Source organism: Anomaloglossus baeobatrachus, chromosome 8 (genome assembly GCF_048569485.1).
Source record: "Anomaloglossus baeobatrachus isolate aAnoBae1 chromosome 8, aAnoBae1.hap1, whole genome shotgun sequence".
Classification (NCBI taxonomy): domain Eukaryota; kingdom Metazoa; phylum Chordata; class Amphibia; order Anura; family Aromobatidae; genus Anomaloglossus; species Anomaloglossus baeobatrachus.
Genome location: NC_134360.1, coordinates 2,981,834 through 2,999,852, shown reverse-complemented (window position 1 = coordinate 2,999,852; position 18,019 = coordinate 2,981,834). Strand labels below are relative to the sequence as shown.

The 18,019-nt window shown below is 46.5% G+C and overlaps 1 protein-coding gene across 1 annotated transcript in view; it reads right to left on the bottom strand.

Annotated features, from left to right (window-relative positions):
- Nucleotides 1-11,565: 11,565 nt before the first annotated feature.
- The window catches only part of EFCC1 (EF-hand and coiled-coil domain containing 1), a 166,429-nt gene continuing 159,975 nt past the window's right edge, over nt 11,566-18,019 (bottom strand). The window contains exon 8 of the mRNA XM_075320974.1: nt 11,566-11,903. Within this exon, the coding sequence (XP_075177089.1) occupies nt 11,566-11,903 (338 nt within the window). The remainder of the gene's footprint in view (nt 11,904-18,019) is intronic.

Genomic DNA, 18,019 nt, shown 5'->3' with positions numbered 1-18,019 from the left:
TTCACCATGCCACTAGAACAGGGTAAGGGGTGCACCGTGCCACTAGAACAGAGTAAGGGGTGCACCGTGCCACTAGAACAGGGTAAGGGGGGCACCGTGTCACTAGAGCAGGGTAAGGGGTGCACCGTGCCACTAGAACAGAGTAAGGGGTGCACCGTGCCACTAGAACAGGGTAAGGGGTGCACCGTGCCACTAGGGCAGGGTAAGCGGTGCACTGTGCCACTAGAGCAGGGTAAGGGGTGCACCGTGCAACTAGGACAGTGCACTGTGCCACTAGAACAGGGTAAGGGGTACACCGTGCCACTAGAACAGAATAAGGGGTGCACCATGCCACTAGAACAGGGTAAGGGGTGCACCATGCCATTAGAATAGGGTAAGGGGTGCACCATGCCACTAGAGCAGAGTAAGGGGCACACCATGCCACTAGAACAGGGTAAGGGGTGCACCATGCCACTAGAACAGGGTAAGGGGCGCACCATGCCACTAGAACAGGGTAAGGGGCGTACCATGCCACTAGAACAGGGTAAGGGGTGCATCATGCCACTAGAACAGGGTAAGGGGCGCACCATGCCACTAGAACAGGGTAAGGGGCGTCCCATACCACTAGAACAGGGTAAGGGGCATACCATGCCACTAGACCAGGGTAAGGGGTGCACCATGCCACTAGAACAGGGTAAGGCGCATACCATGCCACTAGACCAGGGTAAGGGGCGCACCATGCCACTAGACCAGGGTAAGGGGCGCACCGTGCCACTAGAACAGGGTAAGGGGCGCACCATGCCACTAGAACAGGGTTTTACAAAAGATCCAAAGTTTATCAACATAAAACCTTTATTTTGCTGATAATTAGGGAGCAGCAATGACTATAGCACAGAGAGACATGATCAGTAAATGTTCTGCAGGTCACAATCAGTAGGACGTGCACCGGCCGTGGCTCTGAATAACTGCAGCACATCTGCGACCACAGGACATCTCTAGTCTCTTACACTGCCCTGGGAGGATTTTGGTCCACTCTTCTTCCAGTCTCTTCCACAGGACATCAATAGTCCCTCACACTGCTCTGGGGGAATTTTGGCCCACTCTTCTTCCAGTCTCTTCCACAGTTCTTTGACTGTTGTGGATTTCTTGGCCATAACTCTGTCACCAGGGATTTTCCAGAGGTTTTCTATTGGGTTTAGATCAGGACTCTGGCCTGTGGCCATTTAATTGTTTCCAGTAACTGCTTTCCCCATTTTGCTGTGTGACAGGGGCATTGTCCTGCATAAAAATTGCTGCTGATTGAGTGATGAACACAAGTAAGTAACCACATGTTGTGAAGAAGGTTCTGATCCACACTTGCATTCACTCTGCCACGTAGCTGTATGAGAGGTCCAACTCCTGCTGCAGAAAACATTCTCCAAACCATGACCCTTCCTCCACCGCCTGTCACTGACTTCTTGACACATTTTGGATTCAGTCTTTCAACAGTTTGTGGATGAACATAATGTTTTCCATCAGATCCACATAAATTAAACTTGCTTTCGTCAGTAAAATGACCTGTGGACACTTCTCCTCTGTCCACACAACATGCTCCTCACCAAAGGCGAGTCTAGCCTTGTGATTCATGCTGCTAATGAGAGGTTTGGTCACTGTAGAGTGGGGCTTTCAGTCCAAATGCCCTTACACGTCGTGACACTGTATGATGAGACAGATCCTTCATCTGTTCAGTGCTGAACTGGCGAGCAGTTCTAGCTGCAGAGTGGAAACGATTACCCATCGAGATTCTCTGCATCATTCTGTCATCTCTAGCATTTGCCTTTCGAGGGAGACCAGCCAGTCAGCGGAAAGTCAATGCAAACTGGAAAGTTAGCCTGCCAGTTACATAGGGTTTGTCAGATAATTAATCTTTGTCAGGCTGCATAATTTTGCCAAAATTTCTCGACCCCTTATCTCGGAAGGGGGTGGAGATATTTTATTGAAATATGGCCAATATATTCTGGACCAAAACTGTTGAGATGTCACGAAATTTCAGCCCTCTACGGCTTTTCGAAGAAAAAAAATTATTGCAATTTAAAAAGGGAATAGTTACAATTGTACCTATTCAGCCGGACGAAGGTTAAGGAAATTAACAGGTGTCAGATTAACACCAATAACTTGCAGGGATCTGAAAGTGTTCTCTAATTGTGATTCGGGTTCTCTAATTTTGATCCATATTTTTTTTCATATATCTGATTCACATTATAACTATTTGCTTTACAATAAATTCAATTTAAGAAATAAGCTTAAAATACTGCGAGTTTCCTCATGTTAGGATATAATCACATAGGACGACACAACGAGCGCAACATTTAGGAAATTGTGTGTTGTTCTCTAATTTTTACCTCCAGTGTATATGCATGTAGTGTAATGTGAGTGTATTAATATAATCACCTACCGCTGCTCTTTCCAGTGTCCATCACTGTTCTGCTCCTCTTCTCAGTGACATCACCACTCTTCAGATTCTCTGGTGTCCAGTGTCGCTCTGCTCCTCTTCTCTTTGACGTCACTGCTCTGCAGATTCTCTTGTGTCCAGCGCTTTTGTGCTCCTCTTCTCAGTGACATCACCACTTTGCAGATTCTCCGGCGTCCAGTGTCGCTCTGCTTCTCTTCTCAGTGACATCACCACTTTGCAGATTCTCCAGTGTCCAGCGCTTTTGTGCTCCTCTTCTCAGTGACATCACCACTCTTCAGATTCTCTGGTGACCAGTGTCGCTCTGCTCCTCTTCTCTTTGACGTCACTGCTCTGCAGATTCTCTTGTGTCCAGCGCTTTTGTGCTCCTCTTCTCAGTGACATCACCACTTTGCAGATTCTCCGGCGTCCAGTGTCGCTCTGCTTCTCTTCTCAGTGACATCACCACTTTGCAGATTCTCCAGTGTCCAGCGCTTTTGTGCTCCTCTTCTCAGTGACATCACCACTTTGCAGATTCTCCGGCGTCCAGTATCGCTCTGCTTCTCTTCTCAGTGACATCACCACTTTGCAGATTCTCCAGTGTCCAGCACTTTTGTGCTCCTCTTCTCAGTGACATCACCACTGTGCAGATTCTCCGGCGTCCAGTATCGGTCTGCTTCTCTTCTCAGTGACATCACCACTGTGCAGATTCTCCGGCGTCCAGTATCGCTCTGCTTCTCTTCTCAGTGACATCACCACTTTGCAGATTCTCCAGTGTCCAGCACTTTTGTGCTCTTCTTCTCAGTGACATCACCACTGTGCAGATTCTCCGGCGTCCAGTATCGGTCTGCTTCTCTTCTCAGTGACATCACCACTGTGCAGATTCTCCGGCGTCCAGTATCGCTCTGCTTCTCTTCTCAGTGACATCACCACTTTGCAGATTCTCCAGTGTCCAGCACTTTTGTGCTCCTCTTCTCAGTGACATCACCACTGTGCAGATTCTCCGGCGTCCAGTATCGGTCTGCTTCTCTTCTCAGTGACATCACTGCTCTGCAGATTCTCCAGTGTCCGGCGCCGTTGTGCTCCTCTGCTCAGTGATGTCTCTCCTCTGCAGATTCTCCAGTGTCCATCACCTCTCTGCTCCTCTTCTCAGTGACATCACCACTTTGCAGATTCTCCGGCGTCCAGTATCGGTCTGCTTCTCTTCTCAGTGACATCACTGCTCTGCAGATTCTCCAGTGTCCGGCGCCGTTGTGCTCCTCTGCTCAGTGATGTCTCTCCTCTGCAGATTCTCCAGTGTCCATCACCTCTCTGCTCCTCTTCTCAGTGACATCACTGCTCTGCAGATTCTCCAATGTCCAACGCCATTGTGCTTCCCTGTTCAGTGACGTCACTGCTCTGCAGATTCTCCAGTGTCCGGCGCCATTGTCCTCCTCTGCTCAGTGATGTCTCTCCTCTGCAGACTCTCCAGCGTCCAGTATCGCTCTGCTTCTCTTCTCAGTGACATCACCTCTTTGCAGATTATCCAGTGTCCGGCGCCGTTGTGCTCCTCTGCTCAGTGATGTCTCTCCTCTGCAGATTCTCCAGTGTCCATCACCTCTCTGCTCCTCTTCTCAGTGACATCACTGCTCTGCAGATTCTCCAGTGTCCGGCGCCGTTGTGCTTCCCTGCTCAGTGACGTCACTGCTCTGCAAATTCTCTGGTGTTGAGCACCGCTCTGCTACTCTCCTCAGTGACGTCACTGCTGTACAGATACTCTGGTGTCAAGCTCTGCTCCTTTCCTCAGTGATGTCACCGATCTGCAGATTGTCCATTGTCCAGCGCCTTTGAGCTTCCCTGCTTAGTGACATCACCGCTCTGGTGTCGAGCACCGCTCTGCTCCTCTTTACAGTGAACATTATATAAATTGTCTAAGTGATGCTAGAGCTGACAATTCATGATAACGGTCGTCATGTAAATTTGTGTAGAATTGTATGTTTTTCATTTTAGATAAGCAATATGTAATTGGTTGTGGTGTGAGGTGTGCGCCAGTGTATATACCCTGGAAAGAAGAGGAAGTGCTGCTCCAGAGAGGGAAATGTCCACTATGGCAGCCTCTCATGTGGATGAGCCGCGTAGCTCTTTCCATCTGCTCCGTCCATTAAAGGGTGCTTTACACGCTGCAACATCGCTAGCACTATATCGTCGGGGTCACGGTGTTTGTGACACACATCCGGCGTCATTAGCGACATCGCAGCGTGTGACACCTCTGAGTGACCTAAAATAATCGCAAAAGAGGTAAAAATCGTTGGTATTGGAGAGGTCGCTCCAACACCAAAAATCGTTGACAGGTGAGTAGCGAGGTTGTTTGTCGTTCCTGCGGCAGCACACATCGCTATGTGTGACACCGCAGGAAGAGGGAACTCACCGTACCTGCGTCCACCGGCAATGAGGAAGGAAGGATGTGGGCGGGATGTTTGGCCCGCTCATCTCCGCCCCTCCTCTGCTGTTGGGCGGCCACTTAGTGACGTCGCTATGACGCCGAATAACCAACCCCTTAGAAAGGAGGCGGTTCGCCGGTCACAGCGACGCCGCTAGACAGGTAAGTAGTGTGATGGGTGTAAGCGATGTTGTGCGCCACGGGCAGCGATTTGCCCGTGTCGCACAACCGACGGGGGTGGGTACGCTCGCTAGTGATATCGGTACCGATATCACAGCGTGTAAAGTGCCCTTAAGTGTTGATGTACGGGACCCGGGCATCACTTTGTCTCACCGCTCTTTCTGGGTCCTTTTTATGACATGTATTCACGTTCATACAGGCTTGTCAGACAACTGAACTCAGCGACCATTTCTGGTAAGAAGACTCGAGGAAAAGAGGATTGTTTTAAACTGAAAATCTTGTATTATGAATAAGATAGCAGCAGGTGAAAAGAAATAATCTCTCCAGAGAGCATGTACATGATGCTCGCAGATGGAGGGACAGTCACAAAATGGAGAATGAGGGAGGGAACAAACATACATCACAACATACCTCTTGACTGTTAGAGATGATCTTGTAGAGCCTGAGGTTGGATGCGGAGAGCATTTCCTGTGTGCTAGAGAGTAGGTAAGGCGCCTCTTCACTCGTAGGCAAGGACCTGAGCCCGTCGTTTACGTAGAAGTTCTACTCTACAAATTGACGAGCATCGGATCTGTACTCTCTCTCACCTTCCTGGGCTGTTTGTCTCAGTCCGTAGATCGCCACAGCAGCCGAGGGGCTGTTGACGAAGACATGGACCTTCATCTGGTAATCTATGACCTTGTTATTGACATCGTTGTCTTTGGGACATGCGAACCTGAGATTGCTTCATTGTGAAGGAAGACAGAAGAAACTATGAAACATCTGCTGGATGTCAGTGCTACGTCACCACTGGAGTCCGCTCCAGTGACTTCTGCTCCGATTGCCAGGCGACGCCGTGTTCCTGCCGTGGATAGTGCTGGTGATGGGAGAGGAGGCAATGCCAGCGGCGCCGGTGGGCGCAGGCTCCGCTCATCCACTGGGATAGGTTTCCTTGGGATCTGCAGTACCGCTGGCTGACTGTAGGTGGCGTGTGTCTTCCAGCTGCAGTTACCATCATTTAGCCACAACCAATGGGAAGACACCACACCCTTCTTAATTCCCCTCCTGTCTGCTGACCACTGCCAGAGATAGTTCTGATTTCCTGGCTCCTGGTCCGCCCTGTTCTGTTTAGTGATTCCTGTGTGCTGACTTCTGCCTGTTTTCTGACTATCCTCCTGCCTGCTGCTTTTGTACCTCGCTGCCCGATCTGGATTTGACCTCTGCTTGTTTCTGATTACGTCTTTGCCTGCCGATTCTGTCCCTGTTCTGCTATTCCTGGTTTGAGCCTGCCTGACGACTACTCTCTTGGACTGCAGCCTTCCACAGGTAGTGATCTCCAGGGCCCTGTGTAATTCCGAATCCCTGTATAGGGGTTAAAGGGTTTCAGGGTTCTAGGGGTCCTGCTTGGTGAGTGGCTTCCCTCTAGCTTGTCCATTACAGCCCGTCTGAGTTTGTAGATCCAGGCACGCGTTACAGTCAGCCATTATAGCAACAGGTTCTTGTCTGAAGCGAATCAATACTCCAATGAGACTGTTGTTCATGTTAGGCCTAGTTAGGAGTAGGTTGTTGAGACAGAGGCCTTCATACTGAGCACTGGAGTCAAACACCACTCTGATCTGGCGAGGGTGATAGACGCCAAAAGATGGAACCAGCATTCTTCCTCTTCCTTCATTGGTGGCACAAGTTCAGCATGATGTCTGTCGAAGATGTTCTGCATGAAGTCAATTAAATACTTCTCCATCTCTGGTTTCTTCTGTAGGGTACACTTTAGAAATGAGCATCTTGCAGTTGCTTGCTGCAGGTTGCTTGGCAACCTTGCTCTTGGGGAACGGAAGGGTAAAGGAGCTACCCAGCTGTTGGAGTCATCTTGAGCAAATCCTTTGTCCATAACTCTTATTAATTCTTTATCTTCCCTTGTAGGTGCCAACTTGTTGTCTTCAGTTTGTGGAATCGAACACCGTTGACCCAAGGTTTTCATCCCAGGGCAGGAGCATGTTCATGTTGTTGAAGGATTTCTGTTGCCCTTTGGTGTCGCTCAGGTTCTCTTTCACCAAGTAATGGTGTAGGCATGGCTGAAAATTAGTGCTGTGACCATTTGGCAAGATGTGCGTTTTGTAAGAGGAGATGTTGTCAGGTCTCTTCATCTTGTGTATGCAAACATTATCTATGAGCACCCAGCCTAGATCAAAGCGGTGGGCAAACGGTGCATCATGTGGTCTGTTAATTTGCTGATGTACCTTGTGCAGCTGGAGAATGTCTCTGCCGAGCAGAATCAGGATTTCTGCGATGTTGTCAAGGGCTAATATCTTGTTTGCTATCACCTTGCGATGTGGGTAATGAAGAGCAGACTCTGGCGTTGGGATCTCTTTTCTGTTGGATGGAATCTAGTTACACTCGACAAGCATAGTTAAGGGTATCTCGACAGTGTTTTCAAGAAATGTTGCCATAAGACCACTGGCCCTTCTCCCAGAGACCTCTGTAACACCGCTGCAGGTGCCTAAGATGTAAGGGTAAGCTTTTCCCTTTAAGTTAAACATATCAAAGTGTTCTGCCCTTGCGAGTGATCGGTTGCTCTGGTCATCCAAGAAGACATATGCTTTCACAGTGTTCCGTGGATGACCCTTGGGATATACATTCACCAGGCAAATGTTCACACAGAACTTGTCCCAGAGGCCTTCTCCGCAGACTTCTGTGCAAGACAATATTGTGGTATGACTCGCTGTTTGAGCTACGTCCTCCCTGCCGTGGCTCGTGGTGGGGGAAGGAGTAGGTGCAGGGTCAGGTCAGATGGATGGAGCGCTTGTACATGCTCACTGTCACATTCCATACACTTGATTGTAGTTTTGTAGTCCTTAGCAAAGTGTTCAGTAGAAACACAACATCTGTAGCATACCCAAAACGTGTTCAGAAGCTCCTTGCGTTCTTGGAGCAGTTTCTTTCTGAAGCCAATGCACTTCTTTAAGGGATGTGGCTTCTTATGACTGGGACACTCACGATTTGGGTTTCCTACCTTTTCACTTTTGTTAAGGGTGCTTTACACGCTGCGACATCGCTAACGATATATCATCAGGGTCACGTTGTTAGTGACGCACATCCTGCGCTGTTAGCGACATCGCAGCGTGTGACACCAAAGAGCGACAATCAACGAGCGCAAAAATGTGAAAAATCGTTGCTCATTGACACGTCGTTCATTTCTTTAATATCGTTGCTGCTGCAGGTACGATGATGTTCGTCGTTCCTGTGGCAGCACACATCGCTATGTGTGACACCGCAGGAACGACGAACATCTCCTTACCTGCGTCCACTGGCAATGAGGAGGAAAGGAGGTGGGCAGCATGTTCCGGCCGCTCATCTCCACCGCTCCTCTGTTATTGGACGGCTGCCATGTGTCGTCGCTGTAACGCCAAACGAACCGCCCCCTTAGAAAGGAGGTGGTTTGCCGGCCAGAGCGACGTCGCAGGGAAGGTAAGTCCGTGTGATGGGTGTTAGCGATGTTGTGCGCCACAGGCAGCAATTTGCCCGTATCACACAACCGACGGGGGCGGGTATGCTCGCTAGCGATATCGGTACCGATATTGCAGTGTGTAAAGTGCCCTTTACTCTTGTCTGGGGCTGATGATGGTGAGGGAAGAATATTCATCTTCTTCACTGACAATTGACCCCTGCGGTTTCTGTCATTTGACCATGTGCTAATGTGGCGCCCCTGACCTGGTCAGGCACCACTGAGTACTGCACCCATGCTGGGGACAGTACAATACAGGTAATCCAGAAGGCTGACTGGGGTGTGGAACACAGGCGCATAGTGATCAGGTCTCACACATGTACCTTTGAGAGGACCCCTGGGGATCCCAGGAGGGGGCAGAGCCTATACCTCCACTGGAATAGTGGCAGGGGGTCAAAAGCCTCCATCTCCTCTCAAGGGGTGTGGTGGAGAGTCTGGTTGCTAGGTGGCGTAGGCAAGAACAGAAGAGAACTCCAGAGGGCTCAGTGAGGAGCAGACCTGTGGGGTTGATGCTGTCTAACAGCGCCCGCGCAGTGGCTACTGACGGGGGAGAACGGTCAACTAGGAGTGCTACCTGAAAGCCAGCTTCAGCTAGAGAGAAAGCACGGAGTGGGAAGTAAGGAGACTGCTAGAGAGCACCAGGCCCAACCGGGCGGCAGATCCCGAAGCGAAGATAGATCCAGCTTTCTTCTGCTAAACCTGCCGGTGTGGGGCTCTCAAAGCCCACACCACAACACCACAAAAGCCGCAGCCACGTAACCGCAGTGAGGGCCCATAGGTCACAGGAGGCAAGCAGCTGGAGTGGCCTGGTCCGGGGAACAAGCAAACGGCAAACAAAAGGGGGAGAGAGGCTGCAGCATCTTCCCTGGGTGACCCCCATAGGGACTCAAAGTCGGGGTCACCCCAAACCACCAAGGGCTAAGGAAGGCGAGTCAGTAGTCACCCTCATAAAGTCAGCCTGAAGGATACCTGGTTCCCACCTGGTTCATCTCAGTTACGCCCGGGCTACTCACCCTGCCATCAAATGTGAGTAAAGCCCTTGAAAGACAGTTCTGCCTGTGTGAGTTATTCTGCGCCTTGTGGTACTACGCACCTACACTGGGCCCTGGGGCTTGCCTCACTCTCAGGAGGCTATTCCAACTAACTGCACACACCATCAGCCCCAGGCGTCCCTCAACCTGCAGTGGCGGTCCCCACTGACCGCAATACTGAGAGTGGCGTCACGATCAAAACCGAAGATTCCCTACCTGTGACCAGCACCAGCTACGTGGAGTCCCTGAAGGTATGCACCGATACAACACCTGTGGGGCTTCACACTTATGTATTTAGAAGGAGTTGAAGCTGGGCCACTGCATTCTCCATAGGAAAAGCTTGGGTCGTTCTTACACTCTGCAATATCTTATAAACTCACAGAAGTAGGAGAATGGAGGAAATGAGTGACACTTGATGATCTTTTTCTATTTTGACCCTAGTGTGGGCCACTTCTCTTGTACATTATATGGTAGCTTAGAGACAACAGGGTTTACCCCATGGGCAGTGTCCAGCTGGGGCAAGGTAGTTGGGTGTCTGCCTTGGCCAGCTGGAGCTCTAACAGCAGGTCACTCAGCTCTAGGAGTTTTGAACTATCCTTGCTTGAAATATTTGGGAAACTCTGTCGTCGCTTGAACAGAGCATCCTCTAAACTCTGTCATCGCTTGAACAGAGCATCCTCTAAACTCTGTCGTCGCTTGAACAGAGCATCCTCTAAACTCTGTCATCGCTTGAACAGAGCATCCTCTAAACTCTGTCGTCGCTTGAACAGAGCATCCTCTAAACTCTGTCGTCGCTTGAACAGAGCATCCTCTAAACTCTGTCGTCGCTTGAACAGAGCATCCTCTAAACTCTGTCGTCGCTTGAACAGAGCATCCTCTAAGGCTTCTGGACTGTCAAAGCTTCTCTCTAGTCTTTCCCACGCAGCCATGAGACCAGCTGTTGGATTACTGATATGTACAGACCTGAGTCTCTTGTCACGCTCTGTGGATTGTCATCCTAATCATCTGATCAGCAGGTCCAGCTCTTCAGCAGCAGTGATGCCAAGGTCACTAGTTACCGTTGTAACGGTACTTTTCCAACCTCTGTAATTTTCAGGTTGGTCGTCGTACTTTGTTAGTCCAGTTTTAGTAAGTTTACGGCGAATCATGTACCTTGCAAAGTCAGACTTGTCTGTTCTTTCTGACTTAGGATGCACAATTGTAGGCTGAGTGGTGCTCTACATGGGCGTGGAGACGTCTTGGCCTTGAAACATGCGGAAGTATGGAGTGGCATAGGCATTTAGTCCAACAACCGGTTTGGTCTCTGCTACATGCGGAGGTGGCACTGTGTGATTGTAGAGCGTATGCTGAGCCGCTGGCATATTGGGTTCATGTAGGCATTAGCGGGTGGATTTTGGTGAGATACAAGGACGTGGCACATTTTGGGGTGTGAAGGATGTTCAAGGTTGGGAACTGGTCCCTTTAAATATTGTATTTTCGATAACTGTTACTTGTTTGTATATGATCCTTCTGAATTGTAAAGCGCTGCGGAATATGTTGGCGCTATAGAAATAAAGATTATTATTATTATTATTAACTGGTTATATTGACCTTGAATGCAGGGTTCTGTAAGTGGATCGGCATCCTGATGCCCTGGAGAAGCACCAGCACCGTCAGGAGTGTTAGTGATGGTCTGCGGTTTGCCGCCTTGACTTAGCACGTAGTCTCTTGTGCGTTCAAGGGGGTCTTCTGCCTCCATTTCACTCACACTAACACTGTCTCTTTGACTTCCACTCATGGCTTTCTCCAGGATCTTTAACTCTGTCGTGGCTATTTCTCCATTCTTGCAAGTCGTTTCTGCCTCTATTTCCTCCTTCTTTTGTGTAAAGGCGGCTTGTATCGTAGTCGTTTCTGCCTTAGCACGTGCTCTTATAAGCTGTCACTGAGGGTAGAATATTTTGATGAACTCGATCTGCATGAGCATTTTGAGTGCTTAGTGGATTTGGATGAGTTGACGCGTCTGGTGTCTGTGCAATTCTAGCCTCTATCTTGGCCTGTCACGTACAGTTTAGTCTCTTTCAGAATTAAGCTTCTGGAAACTTTGCAATTTGTTTAAGTCTCTGTTAGATTCAGCTTTTTCAGGAGAGTATTGTATTTGTCGCTCTTCTGCATATACAGTTGGTACGCTGTGCAGAATTGTTCTAGAGCTCCCTCTAGTGGTATGAGAAGCAGGCCTTGATACCGTGTCTGTGTAGGTCAGCGCCTTCTCCCATAGTGAGGACACCTCACAATATACTTCACATTTTACAGTCTCTAAATTCTCCATGACTTTCCGTGTGGGTTTGACGTTTCCTCCTTTCACTAGATGGTGGATGGGGTCTGAGTGTCTTTCCTGTGCTTGTAAGTCTGGTAAGGACATGATAAAGTTGCAGCCTGAAGAGTGGATGATGAGGGTTGTGTCCCTCTGTCCAGCAGCAGCAGCAGCAGCAGCAGCAGCGTGCACACGGACTCTGCAGGGAATGATACTTTGCTGCTGATGCAGGTGGCAGCTGTGCAGATTGTATATGAGCGGGGTCTGGCTCCATCTGGAAAATGTCCTTTTCTCTGGATTTACGCACACCTTGCGCTGCTGTCTCTGAAGGCAGGTTACGTCTCTTCACTATTCTGACTCCCGGATATGTGGCATAGTTACATAGTTACTTAGGTTGAAAAAAGACCTAGGTCCATCTAGTTCAACCTTCCTCCACCAGTTCTACATTTGGTCACTAAGTCATTTATAACCAACAATGCTGTGTGAGGAATCCTCCGCCCTGATATAAAGCTGTTATAGTATCTGCCATTACTACCTCTTGTGGTCGCATTCCACAGTCTGACTGCTCTAACTGTAAAGAACCCTTTCCTATTTAGGTGTCGGAATCGCTTTTCTTCCACTCGCAGTGAGTGCCCCCTGGTCCTTAGTATTGTCTTCGGAAGAAATAAGTCATGTGCCAGTCCTTTATATTGACCACACATGTATTTATACATATAAATGAGATCTCCTCTGAGACGTCTTTTTTATAAGCTAAACATATCTAACTTTTTCAAGGAAACTAGAGTATGATCCCAGCACTTCAAAGAAGGTTAAAAATATTTATTGAGGTTCTATTAAAAAAGATCCATCGATCATGAAAACAGTGAAGGCGGAGGGGGGGGGGGCATTAAGAGAAACCCAACATGTTTCAGCCAGTAGAGGCTTATTCCAGGATTGCACTTACATGTCTATTGTGCACACAGATACACTGAAAAGTTTCACTTGGAATGGAAAGGAACCTGGAAACAATTTCCAGTAATTGCTAGTAGAAAAGTCTCTATAGCAAGCACCTGAAAACATGCATGTATGAAACACCCAAGGAAAGTGAACAGGTGCATATAGGTGCGTGCACACATAGACAAGAAAAGGATATATATAAGATAAAAAATACCAAAAATTAGTACAGATAAAAACGAAACATATATATATATATAATATAATACAAAAAATACATTCAGTTATATTGCAAAATGAGATCCTGCCGAACATTAAGACCTAGGGGTTGGCGTGAAGCTAGTTTAAAAATCCAGTAAGATTCACGATTTAGTATAGTTCTATGATCATCTCCACCTCTGGCTGATTTGAAAACTCTTTCAATACCTTGAAATTTAAAGGCAGAAATATCACCCCTGTGTACATTAATGAAAAGTCTTGATACTGCTGATACATTAACAGCTTGCAGATTACAGGCATCAGATGAATGCCTTCTGATGCGCTGTTTTAGTGGACAAATAGTACAACCTACATATTGAATGTTACATTGTATACATTGTATCAAGTGAATGACTCCTGCAGTGTTACAATTAATGTAACTTTTCATAGAAAAACTCTCTTGTGTTACACAGGAATAAAATGTTTTAGATTTGATCACATATTTACAAGAGCGACATATACCGTGTCCACAATTAAAAAAACCTATGCAATTGAGCCATGTAGGTCTTTTGGGAGAAATGTCATTTACCATGCTTGGCGCTAGTAGATTGGATAGTCTAACTGCCTTTTTGGCCACACATTTAATTGGATGAGTTTGTAAAATTTGATTCAGTTTATTGTCTTGCTGTAATAAAGGTATGTATTTATTAATAATACCGGTTATGAATTTGTATTGTGGAGAAAACAATATTATGTGTAGTAGATGTAGACTTGGATTTATCCAGTAAAAGAGTTGGTCTATCTGTTTTGTCAGTAATTGCTATAGCCCTGTTCAGACTCCGCTCAGGATATTTTCTATTTCGGAGTCTATTTTTGATGTTGTGTCTCTTTAATGAAATGTGTTGCATCAGAGCAGTTTCGTTTTGCCCTTATTATCTCTCCTACTGGAATATTTCTTGCTACATGGGGAGGATGACAAGATGTAGCCTCTAAAATTGAATTAGCATCAGTGTTTTTTCTATATGTTGTTACCTCTATTTTCCCTTTATTGGCTGTAAAATTAATATCCAAAAAATTAATTTGGGTATTATGACTAGTGTATGTAAACTGTAGATTGGATACATTATTATTCAGATGATTAACAAATGCTTCTGCTTCTAGGACAGTGCCTTTCCAAATAAAGATACAGTCATCAATATAACGCCCAAAAAAAATTATTTTATCTTGAAAAATGTTCTGAGAATGAAAAATAAAATTCTCTTCAAATACTGCACCCACAATGTTAGCTAGGGAGGGCGAAAATTTACCTCCCATACTGACTCCTTTTCTCTGTAGGTAAAATGAATTATTGAAGCAAAAATAGTTGTGTGTTAGCAAGTAATGTACGGAAGAAATCAAAAAATTGCATAAATCCGAAGAATATGTGCTGTACCTGTGTAAAAAAGCAACATGATGCGGTATGGAGGGATACAGGCTAATAATATCACAGGTAAGCCAGCAATATGGAGGGATACAGGCTAATAATATCACAGGTAAGCCAGCAATATGGAGGGATACAGGCTAATAATATTGCAGGTAAGCCAGCAATATGGAGGGATACAGGCTAATAATATCGCAGGTAAGCCAGCAATATGGAGGGATACAGGCTAATAATATCGCAGGTAAGCCAGCAATATGGAGGGATACAGGCTAATAATATCGCAGGTAAGCCAGCAATATGGAGGGATACAGGCTAATAATATCACAGGTAAGCCAGCAATATGGAGGGATACAGGCTAATAATATCGCAGGTAAGCCAGCAATATGGAGGGATACAGGCTAATAATATCGCAGGTAAGCCAGCAATATGGAGGGATACAGGCTAATAATATCGCAGGTAAGCCAGCAATATGGAGGGATACAGGCTAATAATATCACAGGTAAGCCAGCAATATGGAGGGATACAGGCTAATAATATCGCAGGTAAGCCAGCAATATGGAGGGATACAGGCTAATAATATCGCAGGTAAGCCAGCAATATGGAGGAATACAGGCTAATAATATCACAGGTAAGCCAGCAATATGGAGGGATACAGGCTAATAATATCGCAGGTAAGCCAGCAGTATGGAGGGATACAGGCTAATAATATCGCAGGTAAGCCAGCAATATGGAGGGATACAGGCTAATAATATCACAGGTAAGCCAGCAATATGGAGGGATACAGGCTAATAATATCACAGGTAAGCCAGCAATATGGAGGGATACAGGCTAATAATATCACAGGTAAGCCAGCAGTATGGAGGGATACAGGCTAATAATATTGCAGGTAAGCCAGCAATATGGAGGGATACAGGCTAATAATATCACAGGTAAGCCAGCAATATGGAGGGATACAGGCTAATAATATCACAGGTAAGCCAGCAATATGGAGGGATACAGGCTAATAATATCACAGGTAAGCCAGCAGTATGGAGGGATACAGGCTAATAATATCGCAGGTAAGCCAGCAATATGGAGGGATACAGGCTAATAATATCACAGGTAAGCCAGCAATATGGAGGGATACAGGCTAATAATATCGCAGGTAAGCCAGCAATATGGAGGGATACAGGCTAATAATATCGCAGGTAAGCCAGCAATATGGAGGGATACAGGCTAATAATATCACAGGTAAGCCAGCAATATGGAGGGATACAGGCTAATAATATCACAGGTAAGCCAGCAATATGGAGGGATACAGGCTAATAATATCACAGGTAAGCCAGCAATATGGAGGGATACAGGCTAATAATATCACAGGTCAGCCAGCAATATGGAGGGATACAGGCTAATAATATCGCAGGTAAGCCAGCAATATGGAGGAATACAGGCTAATAATATCGCAGGTAAGCCAGCAATATGGAGGGATACAGGCTAATAATATCGCAGGTAAGCCAGCAATATGGAGGGATACAGGCTAATAATATCGCAGGTAAGCCAGCAATATGGAGGGATACAGGCTAATAATATCGCAGGTAAGCCAGCAATATGGAGGGATACAGGCTAATAATATCGCAGGTCAGCCAGCAATATGGAGGGATACAGGCTAATAATATCACAGGTAAGCCAGCAATATGGAGGGATACAGGCTAATAATATCACAGGTAAGCCAGCAATATGGAGGGATACAGGCTAATAATATCGCAGGTAAGCCAGCAATATGGAGGGATACAGGCTAATAATATCGCAGGTAAGCCAGCAATATGGAGGGATACAGGCTAATAATATCACAGGTAAGCCAGCAGTATGGAGGGATACAGGCTAATAATATCACAGGTAAGCCAGCAGTATGGAGGGATACAGGCTAATAATATCGCAGGTAAGCCAGCAATATGGAGGGATACAGGCTAATAATATCGCAGGTAAGCCAGCAATATGGAGGGATACAGGCTAATAATATCGCAGGTAAGCCAGCAATATGGAGGGATACAGGCTAATAATATCACAGGTAAGCCAGCAATATGGAGGGATACAGGCTAATAATATCGCAGGTAAGCCAGCAATATGGAGGGATACAGGCTAATAATATCGCAGGTAAGCCAGCAATATGGAGGGATACAGGCTAATAATATCGCAGGTAAGCCAGCAATATGGAGGGATACAGGCTAATAATATCGCAGGTAAGCCAGCAATATGGAGGGATACAGGCTAATAATATCGCAGGTCAGCCAGCAATATGGAGGGATACAGGCTAATAATATCACAGGTAAGCCAGCAATATGGAGGAATACAGGCTAATAATATCGCAGGTAAGCCAGCAATATGGAGGGATACAGGCTAATAATATCACAGGTAAGCCAGCAATATGGAGGGATACAGGCTAATAATATCGCAGGTAAGCCAGCAATATGGAGGGATACAGGCTAATAATATCACAGGTAAGCCAGCAATATGGAGGGATACAGGCTAATAATATCGCAGGTAAGCCAGCAATATGGAGGAATACAGGCTAATAATATCGCAGGTAAGCCAGCAATATGGAGGGATACAGGCTAATAATATCACAGGTAAGCCAGCAATATGGAGGGATACAGGCTAATAATATCACAGGTAAGCCAGCAATATGGAGGGATACAGGCTAATAATATCACAGGTAAGCCAGCAATATGGAGGGATACAGGCTGATAATATCACAGGTAAGCCAGCAGTATGGAGGGATACAGGCTAATAATATCGCAGGTAAGCCAGCAATATGGAGGGATACAGGCTAATAATATCACAGGTAAGCCAGCAGTATGGAGGGATACAGGCTAATAATATCGCAGGTAAGCCAGCAATATGGAGGGATACAGGCTAATAATATCACAGGTAAGCCAGCAATATGGAGGGATACAGGCTAATAATATCGCAGGTAAGCCAGCAATATGGAGGGATACAGGCTAATAATATCACAGGTAAGCCAGCAATATGGAGGGATACAGGCTAATAATATCACAGGTAAGCCAGCAATATGGAGGGATACAGGCTAATAATATCACAGGTAAGCCAGCAGTATGGAGGGATACAGGCTAATAATATCACAGGTAAGCCAGCAATATGGAGGGATACAGGCTAATAATATCACAGGTAAGCCAGCAATATGGAGGGATACAGGCTAATAATATCACAGGTAAGCCAGCAATATGGAGGGATACAGGCTAATAATATCGCAGGTAAGCCAGCAATATGGAGGGATACAGGCTAATAATATCACAGGTAAGCCAGCAATATGGAGGGATACAGGCTAATAATATCACAGGTAAGCCAGCAATATGGAGGGATACAGGCTAATAATATCACAGGTAAGCCAGCAGTATGGAGGGATACAGGCTAATAATATCACAGGTAAGCCAGCAGTATGGAGGGATACAGGCTAATAATATCACAGGTAAGCCAGCAGTATGGAGGGATACAGGCTAATAATATCACAGGTAAGCCAGCAGTATGGAGGGATACAGGCTAATAATATCACAGGTAAGCCAGCAGTATGGAGGGATACAGGCTAATAATATCACAGGTAAGCCAGCAATATGGAGGGATACACAGGGCCGTATTTACCATTAGGCACCCGTGGTCCCGTGC